The sequence below is a fragment of the Tamandua tetradactyla genome, chromosome 5 (assembly GCF_023851605.1).
Source record: "Tamandua tetradactyla isolate mTamTet1 chromosome 5, mTamTet1.pri, whole genome shotgun sequence".
NCBI lineage: Eukaryota > Metazoa > Chordata > Mammalia > Pilosa > Myrmecophagidae > Tamandua > Tamandua tetradactyla.
The window spans coordinates 19,229,190-19,251,445 of record NC_135331.1 but is presented as its reverse complement, the minus strand read 5'-3'; the positions used below and the strand labels follow the sequence as shown (position 1 = coordinate 19,251,445).

At 47.5% G+C, this 22,256-nt stretch overlaps 1 protein-coding gene and 1 long non-coding RNA gene across 2 annotated transcripts in view; one reads left to right on the top strand and one right to left on the bottom strand.

Moving 5' to 3' along the window:
• SRRM4 (serine/arginine repetitive matrix 4) overlaps window positions 1-15,207 on the bottom strand; it is a 149,521-nt gene extending 134,314 nt beyond the window's left edge. The window contains exon 1 of the mRNA XM_077159967.1: window positions 15,077-15,207. Coding sequence (XP_077016082.1) covers window positions 15,077-15,207 — 131 coding nt within the window. The remainder of the gene's footprint in view (window positions 1-15,076) is intronic.
• Window positions 15,208-17,415: 2,208 nt separating this feature from the next.
• Window positions 17,416-21,454, top strand: LOC143682280 (uncharacterized). Its single transcript, XR_013175065.1, has 2 exons — window positions 17,416-17,501; window positions 21,194-21,454. It is a non-coding gene; the product is annotated as an uncharacterized LOC143682280 (long non-coding RNA).
• The last annotated feature ends 802 nt before the right edge of the window (window positions 21,455-22,256 follow it).

The window sequence follows — 22,256 nt, the reverse complement described above, 5'->3', positions numbered from 1 at the left end:
CCAGCAGCAGCCGGGCACCTGCAGCCTTCCAATCCCTGGCTGGCAGACACACAGCCAGAAACAGCTCCTTCGAAGCAGGACGCTCCTCTCCTCCCCGTCCACATCAACTCCCTGACTTGCCTGGGGAGAGCACAAAACGTGCCTGCTTAGCTTGGCATCTCTGGAGAGAGCAGTGAGCAGGCTGGTCCTTTCTGCTGAAACCCACCACAGGAGGCCCCTTGGCCCGCTCCAGAGAGGATAAGGACTGTTTCCATCTTGCATTCACCCAGAGTGTCTGTTCTGTCTTCCTCAAATCCCAACCAGTAGCCAACTCCTCTAGCATTTATTGATTTAACAAATATTTATCGTACACTGGCTTGTGCCATGCATTGGACTAGCATTTCCTATTTGATGAAGAACCAAATTTCTGTCATCTCTAGGTCATCCCACCAGTTCTGCCCTAGTTGCTGGAAGAACAGAGATAAACAAGACGCAGCCCTCTGGCCAAATACATATATTCGCACCCTAATTAACAGGCTCTGGGACTGTTCCTCTATTGACATTTCTATTCATCAACTTAACGGTTAATATAATTACTAATAATTATCAGAGCTAGTTAGCCTAGTTAACCCCTGACCAGCTTCTTCAAGCTTTGACAAGTGACTTCAACTTTCTGAGGTCCTGTTTTCTCATCTGCAAGGTGTGGGGTCGGAATGCTTACCTCACAGGACTGCGATGAACATTAACGGCAATAATCAATGTCAAGAGCATGGCGCCAATGGCCTAGTAAGTGGTCAATGGTTGTACTTGATCTGATCCTTTCAAAAGCCACAACGTTTCCTTCCCAGCAATGATAAATGCATAGCACGCATGTTACCACCTCCCTTTGCTTCACCAACGACAGACATTATTATTCAATCCAAGCACTCTTTGCAACTGATCCCAGATGTAGCCCCCAAATCAAACTCTATATATTGCTCCAGAAAACCACCACTAATTGAAGCTGTTGACACTCTCTACCAACCTTTTTTGTCCCACTTTCCTTCCGTAGCCAGTTGCATGGTTCTAAAGCTCTGTTAACCCTCCAGGGAGTGCCTATTTCCTCTTTGTATTTCTTCTTAGGTGTTGACTTGAACTTCCCCATTAATGGCACCCATTAATGCCAGTGCTGATTGACATGCCTCTAATCCACAAACCTGGCTCCCATTCTTTTGACTCGCCGAAAGATCTCGGACAATATTGATATATATTTTTTCTCACAGGTAGTGTGCTTGTATGACATGATGGTTAACATATTGGGTATTTAATACCAAGGCTTACAAGCTTTGGTTTGAATCCTGCCTCCACTTTCTGTGTTATCTTGGCGAGGTCACATAACCTCTAGGTGTATCAGCTTCCTCTCCTAGAAACTGGAAATAATAGAACCCATCTTATAAAGTGGAGGGGCTCAAAGGTGACACTGCCTTTACAATGAGATGTTTTTGAGATACTGATCTATGTACTTTTTTTCTTCCCTGTATTCCCCCCAACTCCCCCCCCCCCTTTTTTCACCATTTCAGCAGGTTGTGGGTTCTACCTTCATTGCCTCAGGGAGACATGTGTCAGGGCTGAAAACAGGAAAATAATGAGAATGATTTTAGCTTTTGCTTTTTGGAAAAGTCAAAGCCCTTAGGGGAAGAGGATTTGTGGACACAGGAAGGAGTCTTGAAGAACCACAAAGGAAGAAGGATTTCCCCAGAATAGAAAGAGACTGCTTCTGGGCTTGGGAGATGGGGTGTGGGTACAAGAAAGGTGCCCCATGAGCAGGGATGATGGCCGTCTCCATGGTAACATGTGTGGTGTGATGGCCACTTATCAGAGCTCTGCCTACTTGGGCAACTTCGGGCAAGTAAATAACCTCTCTGGGCCTTGCAATATAAGGCTGTTCCTGCCCGCCCTACAAGTGAGTGCAAGGAAGCTTCCATGGCTGGCAAACCCTTGGTGCTTGATACATGTTTATCCCCTTCCACCCCTTTCTCAACAACAATGATAAGTCAGCTCATGGGCCTCTGGGGTACCATCTCTGAATTCAGCTCTGACCAAGAACACATATGGTTAACCATGATCTTGCCTCCTTATCTCGGAGGGTTAGGGCTCATCATGGATGTTGATAGGGTTCGATAACCCTCTCGCTGGAAAGAGCACTTCTTGCATGGAAGGTGCTTCCCAGCTGGCTGATTTCTTCTTCTGAGTGATTGCCCAGGGGAGGTGGAGGGAGAGCATCAATACCCTGCCAACACCTCTCCCGCCTCTTTGAGGTCAGGTTCCCCTCTTCCCTCCCTACTCAAGCCCGTCTTGGGGTGACATCCACTGAGATGATCTCCTAGAAACATGAGCACAGGAGAGCAGCTAGGGCCTCATTTGAGTTCCATACCTTGCCTCTGGGGAAGAAAAAGCATTGGGTGGGAGAGAATCGCAGGCTGTAGCAGCAAGCACAGCTACGCTCTGATCCCAACTCTGACCTTTACAAGAAGATAACCTTGGCCAAGTTGCTTGAACTCTCTGAGACTCACCCCTACGATTGAGTTAGGGTGAGGAATCAGAGAAATCCTATCTATAAACTACCTGCACAAGGCTGAGTCTATAGTTGGGAGATGTCTACTACTGCCTGGCATTGCTAACTTGTATAAACTTGGGTAAATCACTCTACCTATCTGGGTCTTAATTTCCTTTTCTGACAATATTAAATACTCCCCTGCCTGGTAATAGTTATGTATAAGCATCTTTCTCCAGCTAGAATATGAGCAACTTGAGGGCAGAGAAGGTTTTAATCACTGTTATGCTTTGTATACACTATAAGTTCAATGCTGGATGAAAACAAGGGCTGCCCACTGCGAAGGGAGATGTGAATTCCATGTCCTCAAGTTAAAAACAAAAGGAATCATGGCAATTGTTGTGCTTCTTTAGGAATGAATACATGTGATCATTTACATCTCCATACTAAAAGCCCTCAGAGAAGAAAAGCCAGCCTAAGATGCTTGACTCCTTTGGGACCCCAGTGTCTTGGAAAGAACTCAGATTTGGAAGACCAAGTTCAGTCTGTATCAGTTACAAAAGAAATTCTCTGAGCTTCTATTTCTTGTCATTTATTAGAACCTATGAGTTCTGAGACCTAGAGTTTTAGGGTTGGTGGTCAGAAGTAGAATCCCAATGTCTTTTCAACCCCATCCACACCTCCCAGGATGATTACCTGTTGAACATGACTCTGGTCAAAGACAATCATTTCACACACTCATTCAAACCAGGGACCAGCAACCGCCCAAGTTAGGGATTTCTGTCTTTATTTTACATACAAATGAAGTGAGCTGCCTAGGGTCACACAGCTAGTAGGTAGTTGGGATGGGGGGTAAAAACCCAAGCACATCAGCTACAGACCAGGACTCTTCCCACTAGGCAAAACCCCACCCTTGGTTTGTGATATAGTTAACATGGGCCTTGGGGTGGAAGTCACTGCCTTCATCAGGGTTGGAAGGTGGGGGGGTAGGGGAGGTGGATGTAAAGTACCAACACTTTCCAGGGAGAAAAAGGAGAACAAGCTTCTTTGGACCAGAGTAGGGGTGGTAAATATCAGCGTGGCTTGGGTGGCAAGTTGCTTTCACCACAAGGTGGGAGTCCCATGGTGAGGGACTCAGAGTTACCCTGGAGACACCAAAAGCCTCTTGGAGAGCTAAGATCACAGTCTGGAGCTCCTGCATTCAAACCATCACATGAGGGCAACTTGGGAGCTGACTTTTTAGAGGGACTTAAATGCTACCAATCCGGGGTTACAGGGGTTTCTCTTTCCTAGAACTCACAGGAGCTTCATAATAAAATCCTTGCCCATGGCATTCATTGACTGTGAGATATTGGACAAGTCACTTAAATGGGCTAGACTCCTTCTGCAAAATGCAGAGCAGGAGGGTGGGATTTGAATACTTTTTTTTTTTTTTTTTTTTAAGAGAGGGAGGAAGGGAAGGAAAGACAGAGAGAAGGAAGGAAGGAAGGGAGGAAGAAAGGGAAACATCTTTAAACATTTTCTTGTTTTATTATATTTTGTTTGTTTGTTTGTTTGTTTTTTACATGGGCTGGGGCCGGGAATCGAACCGAGGTCCTCCGGCATGGCAGGCAAGCACTCTTGCCCGCTGAGCCACCGCGGCCCGCCCGGATTTGAATACTCTTAAGACCACCCCTAAGTCTCCTAACTGCGAAGATGTCTTCTTTTTCGGGTGGAGTTGGGCACAACCAGGACTCCTCATGGCAGGAGGGTCTCCTGACCCAAATCCTTACCACTGAGGTTTGTGGTCTGCCTCCTCTCAATCAGGAGCCTGCAGTAAGGAGGTGCAATGGTGTTTCTTTCAAATGCTCCTAAGCTCTGGGTCCCCTGTCAGTTGGGGAGGGACCGCCCCATCCCTCAACCCTCCATGACTGTTAATTAGGATGTCACTCTATAAGACTCTCCACTCAGGAAAAAATATAGCCTATGCTGGAGCGGGTAGAAAAGGCACCATGTCATGGGGTACAGGGAATGCCCACAGACTGTGACTTCAACCTCCCCCAGGTCGATGAACCCCATCTTACCCTCCCCAGGTGGACCAATGCTCAGTGCACAAGCCCTTGGTGGCAGAGAGAGAGAGATCTTGCTCCCCTATGCGTGTGGGGGGAGGTGGGCCTGGACTCGGAGTCAAGTGACCCAGGGTTTGTTCCTAGCCTTAAGCCTTGGCTTCTTCCTGTATAATGGGTGTGGAATGGTAGCCACTGCAAAGGACTGCGATAAGAATCCAACGAGATCAATAGTCGATGCATTACAACAGCAATAATAGTGATGGAGTATGATCTTACGGTGTGACCTTGGGCACATCGCTGCACATCTCTTAGTCTCACGCATCACATTTGTAAGATGGGAATAAACCCTGCCTTCTTCCCCAAGGATCTCTGAGCAGTGTGGTGTCTTGGCACTGGGTGTAAGTGGCTCAGATTCCAGCTGTGGCTCTGACAGTAACCCTTTACACTCTTCTGTTCCTCAGTCTCCCCATCTGTCAATCGAAGAGGCTGTAGTTGAATTCCTCTATGGTCTCCTCTGGCCATCCCATCTCCTATGGCTGCAGACTAAATGGCACAGTGGGGTAGGGATGGTTTACAGGAGCTGACCATTGTAAGTGTTATTATGATGGAGATTTCTTATTGTTTCAGCTGGAAACAATCGCCCCTGTGCACAAGCAGTCCAGCCTGCAGCACCACTCAGACACCTGTCTCCTCCTCCCGGAGTGGGCTGGGCCCCACAATCACCTGCCACCTGGGCATGGAAGGGAGTCTGGGGCAAAGAGGCAAACCAAACAAAAGCCTCTTATCAGCTGGAAGCACTGAAAGCTGAGCCCAGGAACAGCCAGAGCTGCTCCCCAGCTCTGCTCAGCACAGGCTGGGTACAGATGGCCATCCCCTCAGGAGCCCTGGACCAGGCTGCAGGCAACATATGCCACAGGAGGCCCTTGTGGGGCAGGACGCCTCATCTACTGGTGTGGGGAGGGGCAGGAGTAATGGGTCACCTGACAGCAGCAGGGAAACGCAAACAGAGACCATAATGCTGGGAAACACCACTTCACTGAACCCAGAGCGCACCACAGGCTGAGTCCAACTGGCTCTACATCTGGGGAAAATCCCTCTCCCTTTCTGAGTCTCAGACTCCACAAATGTAAAGCAAGGGGCTGGATCAGATTGGGGGTCCAGAAGTTTTGGTGTTATACTTTGCTCTGTAAACATCTTGAGAAGGAACCCCCAATACATATTTATTACAAATCACACATGTGCACGATTGTTCTAAGACGTTATGCATATTATAAAACACATCCCTCCTGCTGCCCCACCTCCACATGTGAAATGAGGACACGGGATGATCCCAGGTGCTCTCAGCTCTAAATCTGCAATGCCATACCTCCATAGGAGTCTGGGTTTTCCCATCTGTACAATGAACTTAAGCCTGTGTTGCCCTCATTACTTATTCATTCAACAAATATTTAAAGACGACCAAACACAGGCCACTGTGCTCGGCGCTGGGCATCAGCAAGGAACCAGACAGCTCACTCCCCACCCTCCATGCTCCAAACGGTTCTCCTGCAAATCAAAGGAAATAACATTGCTATTGTAGTGGGTCCAAAATGTTGAATATTGGCAATCCAGATGGTCCAGATAACTGCTTATGCAAGTGATAAGATGAGGGGAAAGTGCTATGTGCACACATCTAACCAACATTTGTTCAGCCCCCTGGTGTGCATCTGGTGAAAGAGATACAAGGGGGAGCACACAGATATAGTTCCCATTCTCGTGTTGCTTAATGGTCACCTTGGAGAGGTAGACTTGAATCACTGACCTCACAAATCAATATAAAACTGCAGATGTGTCAAGTACCAAAAGGAGGGACTGAAGGGAAAGGGAAGTCAGTAATGGGGGATGTGACCCAATCTGGAGCATCCTGGAAGGATTCCCTGAGGAAGAGGCACTTGAGCTGAGATCTGAAAGTAGAGTAGGTATAAATTAGGCATCAGGGGAGGAGGAGCACTTTCCTGCACTTTCCCGCAGCATATGCAAAGGCCCTGTGGCTGGAAGGAGCCTGGAAATTTTGAGTTAACTAACAGAAGCTGGATGCAGTTGAGCAGGGGGAAGGAGGGCACCATTTTAGAAATGACTGCGGGGAGGTAGGCAGGGACTGGACCAGGCAGAGACCAATGGGCCTCAGCAGAGAGTCAGTTCTGTACTCCAAAAACAGTGGGAAAGAGCAGTGTGATGGCGGCTCAGTGGCAGAATTCTTGCCTATGCTAGAGACCTGGGTTCGATTCCTGGTGCCTACCCATGCAAAACGAAACAAAACGAAAAGCCAATCAGTTAAAGATAGTGGGAAAGGTATGGAGGGCTCAGGAGGGGGTTGAGGGACAGGATTTAGGTGATCTGACTTGCTTTTCAGAGGTCCTTTTGGCCTTGGCAAGGGTTGTATGCTGTGAGTGGAGTGGGCAGGATTTTAACAACAGTGATCCCCTAAACTGATCCGATCAGTCTCCAGAGAACAAGAGGTGCAGAACCAAACAAAAACACCCACCACGTTAAAATCCAAACCCCCATGTCAGGAAGTACATCAGGTCAAGAAGCACATACTTGCCACTGGGCAGACCGGGTGCTGGATCCATGACTTACATACCCTGGGATCTTGGACAAGACACCTCACCTCCCTGGCCTCAGCACCCTGGTCTGCAAAACATATCACTCAAGAGCTCTGGGTTCTCATCCCCATTCTGATTTACCAGCCATGTGTCCTTGAGCAGGTCACTTCTACTCTCTGAGCCTCAGTTTCCTCATCTGTAAAACAGGGTTTTAAAAGATACCTCTCTCCTAGAGTTATGATGAGCATGGAGTTGAGGTTGCAGATGTGACATGGCTTGCACGGGGCTGGACACATAACAACTTAAGGAGCTTGACACACTCCCACCGTGAGTGAGAAGACAGACACACCATGAGTACACAAGCTTCAGTTCGGCCGGAGTGGTACCTGCCTTGTAACACTGCAGCTCAGTCACCTAAGCCTAACTTTTAATGATTCCAGAGAACAGTGATCTGTTGGTGTTTCTGCTCTGCGAAGCTGTCAGTGGGGTGTGAGCCCTGGGAATCCAGCAACTAGGGGATTCTCCTGATGAGAAACATTTGCGTCCAGAGGATCTTAATATTTGTTTTGAACAGACACATGTAGACATGAATTACTTAATGAGTGTTTTAGGGTTCGGCATTGTTCCTGTATTTGGTTTGGCTTTGTCTCTCGATGACATCTTAATTCGGTGTTTTATTTCACGGAGTTCCGCACACAGGCTGTGGCATATGGGAGCTCCCTCAGCAAAATCTCAAATGGAGAGAGAGAGAGAGAGAGAATGAGCGAGCAGAATATAGCATCAAGAGCATGCAGTGAACGGTGGCGGTGGCGGTGGGAGGGTTCCTAGGGGTAAAGGATGGTCTAGGTTTGCACACATGGATGTGAGAGATAGTCCAACCTCTTGCTGCCGCGGAAACAAGATTTGCCACTGTTATTTGGAAGTCTAAACAGTGTCTTTCTCAATTTCCTAATCTGATTGATCTCAATCAGAGAGATTGTAAATTTCATGCTTGTCCATAACACGCAGAGGGGCCCAGCCAAGCTTCAGACACTGTTCAAAGTCATCCCTGACTGCATCAGAGCCCAGGAAGAGGAGCCAAGAGAAGCAGATCAGACTGGGGAGGCTGCTTGAGAGTGCAGGAGCCCATCTGGAGCCAGCTACTTCTCCCAGCCCAGGCGCTGAGGGTCTGGGAAGTCCTTAGCTGACCTGCAAGGCCCAGGCTGATCTGTCTCCTGCCTCTATCTTGAGATTCATCTCCTGTCACTCTCCCTCACTCAGGTCCAGCCACACTGGTTTCCTTGCTATTCCGAAATCTGACAAGCATGCTGTCATCCCAAAGGCTTTGCAGCTGCTGTTCCCTCTCGCTCAGACACTCTTCCTTCAGTTTTCCTTCTGGCTTGCCACCTCCCTTGATTCAGCTCCTGAATATCCCACCTAAGGGATCAGCCCCTTCTCCCACCCTCTGTCCCTTTCTCCTGCTTTATTTTTTCTTTAAAGCACTTACTACCATCTGGCATTATAGTATGTGTGTGCGTGTTTGTTGATTGTCTTTCTCCCCCATGAGAGCACTGTATTCAGTTGGAGCTCAGTAAAACTGTTGAAGGGATGAACAAATGAATGAAAGCACAGCCAGATTTGTTAGCCACAGGCAGTGTCTATGACTTTGTGAATTGATGCCCCCCTGGTTTTGACCTCTTTGACCTTTGTAAGTCACCCTGATGCCCCCATCACTGGCTTGGCCAATGAATACAGACAAGAATTCATACGAGCCACAGCTGGACCAGGAAGAATGAGAAACCTGATCTGCACCCCGGAGTCAAAGGCAGGGGAGCGGGGAATTCTCTGTGGCCTGAGCAGTTCCCCTCCACAGCCCCCTTCCTCAGCACCGACTGTGATCTCCTTACGAGCCATGCCCCCTCCAGAGAGCTGAACTTGCTTTTCCTCCTGGGAGAAGCAAGACCTTTCTTGAGACCCTACTGGGGATAAGCGTTCTTTTGATTCTGACGATTCCTTGCATTTATAGGTAAAATTGATGAAATAGAACCATCCCTATTGTACAAATCAGATAACTAAGGGTGGAGGGTAACTGTGTGACTACAGGCAAGGGATTCAGTAAGGATCTCTGCCTCCTCTGTTTTTCTCACACTCCCCTTTCTTTCTTCCTGCCTGTGGGCTCGTGTCATGTATACTTGTATTTGTGTCTACCTTCACTGCTAAACTCTGAGGCCCTTGAAGAGAAAGACTCTATCTCATTCATCTTCCCCTCCCTAAAGGGCCCAGCATGTAGTAATAATAAAAAGCATAATTTATTATTAATATAAGTAAGAGCTAACATTGACAGAACCCCTTCCTGCGTGCTAAAGAGCAATTTCCATTAATTAGCTCATTCAATCCTCACAACAGCTCTATGAGGTGCCTGCCATTAATAGCCCATTTTATAGGTGAGAACATCAAGATTGAGAAGGTCAGATAGCTTACAAAAGTTGTGTAGCTAGTAAGCGTTTGCAAATCTTTTGATTACTTTGCATGGCGCAGGTTGGGGGGGTGGGGGGGTGGTGGTGTCCATCAGGTTTTCTAAATAGCCATATAGATCCCTAGTGGCCCTGCAGGGAATGACCACACTCAAGAATGAACAGAGCATGCAGGGATGGGCAAGGCTGAGGGCCGCCAGCATCCCAGAGGCTCCCATGGTGACTTGGCCCCCTCCTCTCTCTGCACATCCTCAGGTAGCACATGTCATAAAAACAGAAACACCTGCTCGGGGAGGGCTTGCCCTGTGCAGGCACTGTGCTCTGCTCTTTGTATGAATAATCCTTACTCTCCTCTACCACCCCCACGAGATTAGGGTTGTACAGATGGGAAGCTGAGGCATAAAGATGTGAAGTCAACGTGTAATTCCCATGGCTCGGAAGTGGCAAAGCAGGATTTGAGCCTTGGGTGCCCGTGACATGGGAGCCCAGACTCTTAACCATTACTCTCTACTCCTTCCATCTCAGAAATATTCTCTCACACCTCAGAGAAGGACTTAGGAACAAGCAATTAAAGAACCCTGGTTTTGTTAAGCCCCTGCCAATCCTTCCACCTCACAGAAAGGTAAATGCAGCCACTCTGAAAGAAAGGATAGTTCAAAAATTTATTGTATCTGCGTCGCATGCCTGAGCTGTTTATGGAGCAGAGGTCACAAGATCCACACTTCTTGTCTCATAATATGAGGCAAGTTTTTAGGGATTTCCCCCCTTTTTGATGGCCTGGAGAAGGGATGCACTTAACAGAAGGGGTGCACTTAAGCTCCTGCACCTAGAAAACACTTTCAGGCAGCATCTCACTCCTTTGGCCCCAAGCCAGCTAGCATGTCTAGTTTCCCAGCCAGACAGATGTCTTCTATCCAGAGAGCTTCATTCTAACACTAGTAAGTCAATTTTATTTGCAATGTCTCCCTCTCTTGGGTTGCATTGATCAGAATCCCCAGCTAATCAGGACTGGGGGTGGGGCTAGAAGAGAGCTAATCCGTTGCTGGTTTTGCACCAGCAGTCCTCATTCAATGAATGCATCCAACTTTCACTGAACATCTACCACATCCTAATTCTCTAAGGTACCATGTGTGCCACGTGAACACAGAAAAGATCTCCCGCTGACCTTTGGACCCCATTCAACAAATCCCACCTTTCACAAAGAGAAAGGTTTGACCCAAACAATAGCACTTCCTTCCCAGAGAAAAACGTTCACTCATGTCCAGGGCAGGCATTCTCTATGACACCGGGCACATTGGATCTTAAGCACAAGCAGTCAGGAAATCACCTCCCAACACCCCCTCACCCTGCTCCTGAGGATGGAGTCAGCGTAAATGTGCTAACTGGTCTCTTGGCACAAAGGGGAGTCTTGAACTAAACGATTCAGACGCATTTTTCCCTGCCTTCCAATTTGGCCATCTTTCCTTCATGCGGTAAAATCTCTGACAGTTTGGAATTTATGATCCTTTGGATAGGGCTGGGCTGAAGTCTGCTTCTGGACTACTCTGCCTAGAAAGAATTTTCGAAGAAAATGAATAATATGCCAGATGTGTTATAAAGGGAACACTTTTTCTATTGAAGGGGCCAGCTTTTCTAGCCCTTTGTAAACACTCTTGCGATCACAAACAACTGATATACTAATTTCAAAGGATTTTGACGTGTTCGTTAAATCTTCAGCTGCTATTCGTCGATATTATTTTAGTTTGGTCTCAAACACGAGGTTTTCTACTTGGAGCAGAAACTTCTTAAGTACAAACTTTTGTGGATCAAGCAATTAACAAAGAGAGTGAAGTTAATGCCAGGCAAAATGACTACACTTCTTTGGTGGGGGACACGCCAAGTGTCTTGCTGATTTATGCTGGCTCCCTTCCAGCTGGCAGACCGTGAGGTTGGCCAGTGGACACCCCATATCCTGATTTGTTTGGGACTGTCCCTGTTAGGGCTTCTGTCCTGGAATAATTATGAGCCACAATCCTTTTCAATCTCAACTGTGTTCTGGTCCAGACCAAAAATTACTTAGTCATTCTAGATTCGACGGAACCAAGGAAATTACATCGTGATTTTCAAAGAGCCTGGACCCCCTCTAGACTGGGTACCTAGTCACCTCTATGCAAACCAAAAGAATGCTTCCTAAGGATGCCCTATGAGTCAACTCTAAAGCCAGATGACTCTTCACTATCACCACTCCCAAAAGACAGATCGGAAGGCAGCTAATCTTCATTCAGGGAGAGGAACTGTGCAAACAAATCCCTCCTTTCGTGCCCCCTCCACCTCATGTCTCTTAATTCCACCTCAGTGTAGTTAGTTGCCTGCTTGGAGTTGAGATCCTACAATTTTTATCGTTAGTATTATGTGTGTGGTGGGGTGGGGGGGATGAATGGGGAGCCACGGAGAACATAATATTGGAAGGAATCATTGATTTCCTTCCGCCCACCATAAGCTCAGAGCTATTTGCTTTATTAGAGCCAACACTTATTAAGCAGTCCCCATGTGCCACATGCTGTGCAGAGTACTTTATCTGACTCAGTTCTCGAAACCCATCATCTGGGTGGCTATTATTCCTATTTTGAAAAACAATGAAACAAGCTCAGCAAGGTTAAGCCACTTGCTCAAGACACTCAGTGAGTAAATGATAGGAGCCAGGACAGAAATTCAAGTTTGTCTGACACTCAAGGCTGAGCTCTTCACCGCTATGATATACTGCCTCCCACTCTGCTATACTGTTCTGACATTTGAGTCAGACATCTGCTTGCAATTTGATACATTATAAAGCTATTGCCTCATCAAATATGCCTCACCGAGGTGGAGGGGAAGAGGAGGGGTAACTCAGGGAGGTTTTGCTTGGTGTGCAGTTGTATGATGTATGCATAGTGCTGTGAAACCAACAAATTGAATGAATGCTTCCATCTGAATGTATGTTTCTGTCCTGGTACTAAATTATCTTTGGAGATAGACTTAAAATATCCTGGAGGAGTTCATTCACAGGGTGGCCCTCATTTATAAGCACATATTAAGAGTGTAACCAAAAGACTGGCTGCTACTTAATCCGTCCCCTCCCCCATGCGTCTGCAGACAGCTATTTGGGTAGATCTACTGACTGTGAGATAGGTTTGACTCTTGGAAGTAAACAACATTTCTGAGGTGGCCAAGCCCCAAATTACCTCTAGAGGAAGCAAATGGGTCCTAGCTGAAGCTATGCCAGAATCTCTGCCCTTTCCCTTTCTAAGAGCTATGCTTTAGAAACAGCATTTTCACCCTCAGGTAAGTAGGATATTTGAAAGGAGATGAAAATTGACCATCACTGGATGTGCCTAGTTTGGGTGAGAATGGAGAGGTTTCGGGTTTTTTCTAGCCAGTCAGTTAAAAGGCAACCCAAATGCAGTCTTTCCTGAGGGCTTTGATACAAATATTCCCTGCTCATCTCCACTCCCAAAACAAGAGTAAAAGCTGTAAAACTAGACTTTACTCTACAGAGGACCCTTCCAGCCTGACATAAATCAGGGGCTTGTGGCTCAGACTCTCACTCAGGATTGGTTTCCAGGGGAGAAAGAGACTCAGGATATTAGAAAAACACCAAGACTGAGGTGATACCTGTGGGTTGGGGAAGAGGTGGTTATTGTGAGAGTCTCAAAGATACGGGCATTGGGAGCCCTTGTGGCCAATTCAGACTCTGAACAAGAAAAGGGCATGAAAGTAACAGACTACTAGGCAAAGGATGAAGGTACCAAACAAGGTAGAAATCAGACATGACTTTTCGAACGAAAACACACCAGGAATCTGATCTCCTCTCCCTGCACCACTGAAGTAGGTGGAAGACTCTGAACCAAATGCCACACTTCTAGTTTTCAATGCAATTTCCTCTCTAGTTCCTTCTACAAGGGCATTTTCTCTGGCCAGCGCAGCACCTGATTTGCCAACAGCATGTGCACTCCAAAGGTGGAACACACGGCAGAAACCCAGGAAGATAAAACCACTGACGTCAAAACGCTCTAGAAAGAAACTCATTCCAAGCAGAGAAACGTCAGCTTTTGATAGCGTTTGGTGTCATTGTTCTCCTTCTCTGGCTTGTGTCAGTAGCTGTCCCCCTCCCTCCTGTCTGCAAACACTGTCTTGCTGCTGCTTGCAGCCTGCTACAGCCTGCTGGGCCAGCATGTCTCCAGTCCATACATTCCCAACACGGGGCACCCAATTTTCTAGAGACTGGTGTGAGCCAAGTCTCTATCAAACTGTGAAGGGAAAAGTTCTCCAGTCTGGGTGTGATTTTTTTTTTTTTATTATTTTTTTTATTTTAGGTATGATGGCCCATCAGTCCTCCATCCCACACCCACTGCAAAGTTCAGATTGCGTTGTGCTTTAGACAGAACAGACATTCTGTCTAAAGCACTTTTCAAGACATGTTTCAATCTACTCCCTGATACAGGCTGCCAGGATTAATAAATCCCCCAAGTGTCCCCCCCCCCCAGGTCCACTTCTTTCTTTTTCTCCCACTGAACCACTCGTCCAACACCAGCAAAAGATGAGTTTTCATACTGCCTTGATTTTCCCTGACAGAGGGCATAGCCTTTTCCCTTTTCATTCTCAAACTCCACTAAATTGAATGATTTTTGAAGAGTTGGATTTTCTGTCTTGGAATGCCTCCATTTTCCCTCACCCTCTTCTCCCTTCTGCCCCACGTCCTGCTTTCCCTCTTTCTGCCTTCCTTGAATTTCTTCCCTTATTCTGTCCACCTCACACCATTTCCACCACCAACACTGAATTCAAAGCAATCGGATCCTTTTGAAAATTCAAATAAAACTCTTCCAAGACCATCTTCACAGTCTTGGAAGGCTTCTCCCTGACTCTTGAGCTCAGAATCCTCGGTTTGGATGCTGGAGAGGAGAGAATTCAGCAGCAGCAGCAGCAGTGAGAAAGGCGTGGAGGAGGGTGATGTTTTGGGTGTATTTGAGGGAACAGCATATGGGCTTTTGTCAAAATGTTCAGAGCTCGCTCGTTTCTGAGCTGAGTATAGAAATGTGTTGCTGTCTCTGAACACTGTTGGAGCCTGTTAAACGCTCACCCTCCCTTCTTACACAACACTCCCAAACCACAGGAAACCCACCATACCTCCACCCACCCCCCCATCCCGCCCTCTGAGCCCTGCAATACCAAGAAAAGTTTCTTAGAGCCAGTCACCCTAAGAAAGTCACTGCCCACCCTAAGAAAGCAAAACGGGGATCTCAGTATGTCAACTGCCCCTTCCCACAAAGGACCCCATCCCTTCTCGTTAGCGTCCACTCCACACAAGCAATTAGTTCCCACGTTCCAGCCGGAGATACCGAGGAGTGACAGGAAAAGGCAGGCATCCTGGCCCAGTCCCCTGTATCCACCCCTCAGGGCTCTGGGGTACAGGCCAGAGAGGGGGATCAGCAGGGGCTCCCCTGTGGGGAAGGAGGTCACTACCTTGGCAGAGGCTTGCGGGCCGTGATACTGGCGACAATGATGCTCTCGGGACGCGGGGTGGCCACCGCTCTGAAGGTCCCTCGCCAGAACTTCTCAAAAAGCTGCTTCTCGCCTTGCTGAACGCTCGCCATAGCCAACCCGAAGGGGCCGGGCCGCGGGCGCTGTCCGAAGTGCTGAAGCGTGGATTCCAAACAGGGGGGCGCACCCGGCTCCCGGCTCCGTCCGTGTGAAACACCCGGAGGGGTGGGGTGGGAGAGCTCGGGGGTTCGAGGAGGGGGAGGGGGCGCCTCAGCCCGGGCAGGCAGCGGAGAAAGAAGGCTCGTCCGCCGGCTTTTCTTCACCTTCTGAGGTTGGGCTCTGGGCTGCGCTCTGAGCTTGCTGAGGCCGGGCGCCCCAGGAGGGAAAGGGGCGGTGTTGGGGGGTGCTGGCTCTCTCGGCAGTGCCGGGAGAGGAGAGGCGGCGGGGTCGCCCGGGTGTGCGTGCGCGTGTGAGCTCCGGCGCGCCCGGGTTTTGTCTCTCGCACAATGTGACGTTGGAAGAGGAGGCTGGTCGCGCGAGCTGCACTTTCCTCCCCTCCTTCTTCGTCTTTCCTCCTCCCCCCAGCCCTCTCCCCCTCCCCCTCCCGCTCAGCCTCCTGCCGCCATCTGCATAACAAAAGCCCGCAGGTCTTGGGAGGAGAAAGGGCGGGGCGTGCGCCTGTCACCAGGGCCCGCGGCGACAGAGTTGCAGCGCTGAGCCTGGAAGACGCAATCCCGGCACCCCGAACGCGGCTGGAGATTGTGCTTCCCGGCGCTTTCTCTCTTCTTCCCCCGCCCGCCTCCTTCGTGTGCCTTCCGGGCACCTCCCTTCTCAACCCCTTCAGAAAGAAGTCCTGTAGAGGATCTCCTAGTGAGAGGGAGGCAAAAAACTTAACCTACCCTCCCAAACCAATCCGCCCCCCCCCCACGCCCCCAACTTCTGGACTACCTAGACCCGGAAAGGGGGTCCCCTGAGTTGCTGCCAGTGCCCCGGGGACCGCGAGATCAGCACCACCCAGAAAGTGCTGTCTGATGGACAACCCCTCCCCAATTCAGCTTCTCGCCATCTGCCGAGCCGGGCCCCCGCCCGCAGAGGGGCGCAGCGCTACATCTGTCCTTGCGGCGCTGTAAGGGATATGTCTTTTGTGTCTCGCAGCCAGACCCGTCCCGAGGAAGGACTGCAACCCCCGCCCCCACTCCCCCATCCGCCCCCAGCCACTCCTGGGAACTCGGCGGCAGGCACTTTCTTAACACAGCTTGCCTGGGGAAGGGAGTCCCTTTTAGAAAAGAAAGCGTTTATAGGGAGGGCTTTGGGGGGAGCGCAGAATCCGAAGATTATGGGAGGAGTCAACTTTTCACTCCCTCCTCCCCATCCTTTACCCCTTCCTAGTTCAATCCTAATCCCAGGAAGCGGAGGTTTAGAATCATAAATAAACCTCAGACATAGAGCATCAGGGTCAGAATTTCTCGTTTCCTCCCAGGGTTTTCATTAAGAAAGCCAAAAGTTGCTGCACCCCCTCAGCCCATCTCTGCCTCGAGCCCTTTAATCCCAGCAGAGCTGCCCCACCCCTCTGCACCCCCACCAAGGCTGTAAACTCCTGGAAGGAGGCTTCGCTGAGTCTACAAGAGCCCCAGCACCTGGCACCAGGTTCCGGCCAGGAGCAGGAATAAGCCCAAGCTTCTTGCCGATGCTGATGGCAATGGGGGACCAGGCCACCAATGTGAATTTGAGAAATTCTTTGAAAATGAACAGGAGAGGAAGACGGGAGAAGGGAGAAAGAGGAAGCAGAGAGAACAAGATGTGGGGGGTGGGGGTGGGGGAGGAGAAGATGGAAAAAACCCTAGAGTATGGGTCCAGAAGGGTATATATATATTTGGATATGTGCGTATTTGGAATTTCATGGGTGGGTTTATAAGAGGGCCTTAGAGTGCTGCTTTGCTTTGCAGTGACCCCTTCTGGTCAACAGCTAGAGATGCATCTCCTGGCTTGGGTGTGTAGGGCGTCTGGAGGTGGGAGACGACTAGGGAGTGTGGGCATGGAAAGAAGTGGAGGCCAGCTCCCCACACCCCCACCCCGCTTTGGTCAAATACTCCCATTCTCTGACTGCTCTCAAGCCCTATTTTCTACCCTGAAGCTGATGTCATCTTAAATTTTTTTGACAGCTGGCTCCTTAAGTAGGCTGGGGTATTTAAAATCATCCTTGGGACACTTAGGGTCTGAACTGAGTCATCAGTCAGTGGGATCACACTCCACAAGGTCAAACAACCTCTCCAGCTGTTCTTAAATTCTCAGAATGTTGGTAAAACTCCATTCCCATGGTACTGCCTCTTTTGAACCCCACAGCAGCAGGTGAGGTGGGACAGGAATCTGCTCTTACCTAAGTGACTCACCCAAGGACACAAAGGAGGCCTGTTAAAAAAGTTTCTGGTTTTTTTTTTTTGTGTGTGTGTGTGGGGGGTCCTTAGGATAGTAAACATACCCGGGTAGAATGTAAAAGTGAGTGAGTACCAATGAGCCACTGAGGTGATTGAGCATCTAAATGGGGGTCTCAGGTAATGAATCTGCCACTGGAGCCAGACTGCCTGATTCAAGTTTGAGTTCAGTCATTTCCTACTGTGTGATCTCGGAGGAGTGACTACCTGTGCATGCCTCAGTTTCTCCATCCGTAACACAGAGATTCTATAGAGATTAAAGAGCCTATGTTTAAAGGAACTAGCTGTGAGGGTTAAAGAAATTAATGCATGTACAGACTGTAGAATATTTGGATGAACTTGGAGTATTGCTAACCTCTGGCTCAGTTTCCCCATCTGCAAAACGGAGAGCTTAGTGGAAACTTCAAGGAGTTATTGTGAGGGCTGAAGGAAATATTACCTGGAAGGGATTTAGCAACAGTGTCCAATTCATGGTCAGTGTCTATTAAGGAATAGCTATTACGTCGCCATCATCACCTGTCAATTTCTTAAGTCAGACGGTGATCAGTTACATAATCATTCACTGATGCCTAATCTTGTTCAGGCACAGTCCTGGGCATGGAAGTTCCAAAAATGAACAAAACATGGTCCCTTCCCTAAAGGATCTCACAGTCTAATTTATCTTCTGGGTTCCCATAGCCTAATGTTTGTCCTCCTTCCACCCTAACAAAGTTGCTTTAGGTCTGCCTTCCCCAACATGCCCCAAACTCCAGGCCCTTCATCACTTTATCAAAATATAGCCATCTTGTGTCACCTTTTGTCAGGGTATTGCTCTCTATTTTTTTTTCCAGGTGCAAGCCAGTCCCCACCACAAGCCAAATACTAACAATATGCTGGGCAGTGAACACAAATATGTGGCACAATTGCAGCTTCTCCTCTGCACACAGCTGATGGCAGGCATCACTAATCCATTGCAGCACTCTTTCTGCGATGTAGCCTCAGAATCCTTCTCAACACAGTCTTCTAGAGAACCGATTGCTAATTCACTGGGGTTGGCATTTCAGATAAATCAAGTTGTCATCCATGTCTAGAGGGTGCTTCTTTTCCTAATTGCTATTGCTCTTTCATTTTAACAAAGGGAGACCAAAGAGAAGTAACTCTAGGATTTTCAGATTGAGGTACTTTGTGGAGACTGAAGAAATTCTTATACGTCCTTCCTTCAGTGACCCAAAGAAGCAGCACTTCCAACTCAGAGAAATAGCTACTGCTCCTACTGAGGCAGTTCAAATCCCATCTCGATGACCTCACTGTGTTACCTAGTGTAAACCGCTTAATCTCTCTGTGTCCAGGACACCTCTGAGTGCAATGGGACAGATCATTATCCACCAGCACCAAGAGATAAAGGGTACTTGATGGTCTGTACCTATTTCCAAAAGTCCAGTGAACAGTGTAAGATTCAAGTAATTATTGAGATAATGGAATATGATAATAAGACCCATTCATCTGTCTTTGTGCCTTTAAATAGGATGGTGTTAAGCAATTCAAATTAGAAGATTTTGTATCTCTTTACATAGATAGGGATAAAAATAATAATTGCACTATTCGGGATTTATCAATTCTCACTTCTTGGAAGTTCTACCTTGTGAATAATCTAAATCCCCTTTCTGCCATTTATTGTCCATTTATTGATGCGCACTGCTTCAAATGCCCCCTGCACTAACATGGACAATACATGTCCTTGTGGAGTGACACTATAAGAATCCTCCATTCCTTGTTGCATGACAGTATAAGACAATTGCATTCCTTGCTGTCTCAGATATTAATAATAATTGGACTTATCAAGTACATGTTGGTCTGTTCTATGTTTTAGTCACCACGTATGCTAAACCCTTAATAACATCATTTCATTTAATCCTTGTCATAACTCTATGAGAAAGGAACTTTATTGTCTGAAATCTGCTGATTGCAAAACGGAGGCTCAGTGGGGTAAAGCCACTTGCCCAGAGTTGCACAGCTCACAAGTGGCGAAGTCTGGATTCAAATCCAGATCTGCCTTACTCTAAAGTTCATGTGCTTACCTCTAGGCTACACTGACTTCCAGCAACAGAATAAGGAAAGTTTAACATTGGGTGAGGGTGTACGTGCATCCAACCTCTATAAGTTGTGTCCCTATTAGAACTGTCTGTTAAACAGTCTGCATATCTACAAATGATGCTACTTTTATAGTCTGCCACCTCTTCCTGCAAAAGTAGCAAAAACTACTTGCCTCACGGTGTGTAGTACAGGAAATCTGGTATTTTGCATGTAGTTGGCAGGACAGGATATAAATCTCCAAGGCTATCATTTTAATTAATTTATTTAGTATGCTGTATGGCGGGGTCACATTTCATTCTTTTTTCCATGTGATTATCCCGTTATCGCAGCACCATTTGTTGAATTTTGGGAGGAAGGTGCACAGGCTGGGAAGTGAACCCGGGTCTCCCACATGGTAGGTGAGAATTCTGTCACTGAACTATCCTTGCACCATCCCTCCCCCATCTTTATTTTATTGTAGGATACAAAGCTGAAGAAGGTCCAGGGCTGGGCAGGAAACTGCCCCAAACCAAGTTTTGAATAAAGGGATCATCCCTCCACAGAATGACTGCATCAGCCTCCCAACTTGTCTTCCTGCTACTAACATTTGACTTCTGCCCAGTCTTTCTCCAGACTCCCTCTTGGATATTTTCTCCCAAACTGTGGGACTGCTAATATTATTCTGCTGGAAACCCTCTGCTAACTCCCCAAAACTGTTAAGAAAAGCATCAAAATTCCTTATGTCACCTGCAAAGCTCTCATGATCTGGCTCCTGTCTTCTCTGGCCCCTCTGTCTCTGTCCTTGAACTTCACCCTCCGGACATTCCAAATTGCTCATAATTCACCCTCCAGGTATCCCCATGCTGTTCCATAACTTTCTGAATCATTGAAAACTGCCACTGCTGACTTCCCTGTCCATCTTAAAAACTCCTATTCATCCCTCAAAACTCCATAATGACATCAGTAGTACCTTAGAAGAATGCTAGAAAACCAACTCATTATTTCAGAGGTTCACAGAAGTTTAGACACTTGCCCTGTCCACCTTATTCCTTCCCTCCCCATAGGTAATTAAAAATATATATGGTTTAACCTTTTATTTTAAAAATATTTCTCATTTTGAGTTATTCCATTTTTAAAAAGTATACATAGTAACAGCCCAGTACACAATGATGCTACATTGTATTGCCTCTCTGTGTGTAACAGCCTGAGACTGCATTTTCCAAGGGTAGTAAGGGGCAGAGCTGGTATTTGATTACACAGCTTTCCTGTGCAGACGTGTGTAACAGCTGCTTTATGTATAAGCAACATACTTTTGGCATATGCATGCTATAGGCATCTCATCTACTGTACTAAGTTTAAATGTGGATGTACAAATCCATGTTCCTATGAACAGGAAGGTGGAAAGGGAACTTGCCTAAGAGAATCTAGTTTTGCATCTGAAAGCATCCTTCCACCTTATTTCCTCGTGTGTGTGTGCAGGAGTGTGCGATGTGTGAGTGTGCAGATATATTATATATTGCCTCAAGTGCCTTTTGCTTTTAGAGACAGGCTGCAGCTTCTGAGTGTGGCTCACTTTTTCTTGTGTGCTGCTTCTTTTCTATTGACCGGAACACAGAATTCTCTCCTGGAATGCTTTGAAGCAGAAGACAACGGCAACTGACCTTTGGTTTGAGAAAAAAAGCAAGAGGACAACAAAGAGAAAAACCAAGGCTGTTCATACACCCTTGAAGAAGGCAGAACGGGAGGCAGGAGAGCTGGGAGAAAACCTCAGGCATCTTCCACAGCCAGAGGCACTGGGGAAAGCTCTCTGCAGCAGCACTCTCCCTTCCCTGCCCCTGGAATGGAATGTTGCAGAAATAATTACCAAACAAATCGATAGCTGGTGTTGTGATGTGACCACAGTAGTAGTTAATGCATCATTTTCCTCCTGGAAACTTAGTTTGCCTTACAAAGTAAGTGAGATTCTATGCCAGCTACTGACAACCCATAAGCCCAAAATAACTTCTGGAGCATTTAATCTTCCCTTTCTGTATAAGCGCTTTGTACACATTTTCACATTCAATTCTCGCAGTGGCTCTTTGAAGCAAGCTCTGTAAGAAGTGAAGGGACTTGTCTGAGGTCATACAGCCAGTATGTCTAGGACAAATCTTTTTTGGGGGCATGGTGCTTAAAATAAATGTCAGAGAATTCTGTTACTAGAAAAGTGATAAATACTATTTTTTAAAAATCCCTCTCAACCAGACTTAATAGAAAATTCCCTAGGCTTATTATTCAGGAATTTGAGCAACAAACTCATGACTCTCAGCCCCATCTACTTCAAGGAGGACTTCAGATGAGGCTGGGCCATGCACGGAGGGCTTACATGCCCCCACATTACTGGTTTCCACTGAATTCGGGCAACTCTCATGCCTATCTCTGGGCCTCCGTTTCCCCATCTATGAAATAAGGTGTTAACATTCTCGGAGGTTTCATTCCAGTTGCCCACAGGCTGAATCTGGCCTAAGATGTGCTTTGCTTAATGTCCACATTGTATTTAGAAACAGAGAACTTGAATGAGGAGGTCAGGCAAAGGTTCCCGTTTTGCCGCAGACCCTACCGCTCCAAATTGCATCTCATCTGCCTCCCTCGTGCATGCACATTTCCTCCTGGGACCTTGTTAGCATTTGTGCTCGCAACTC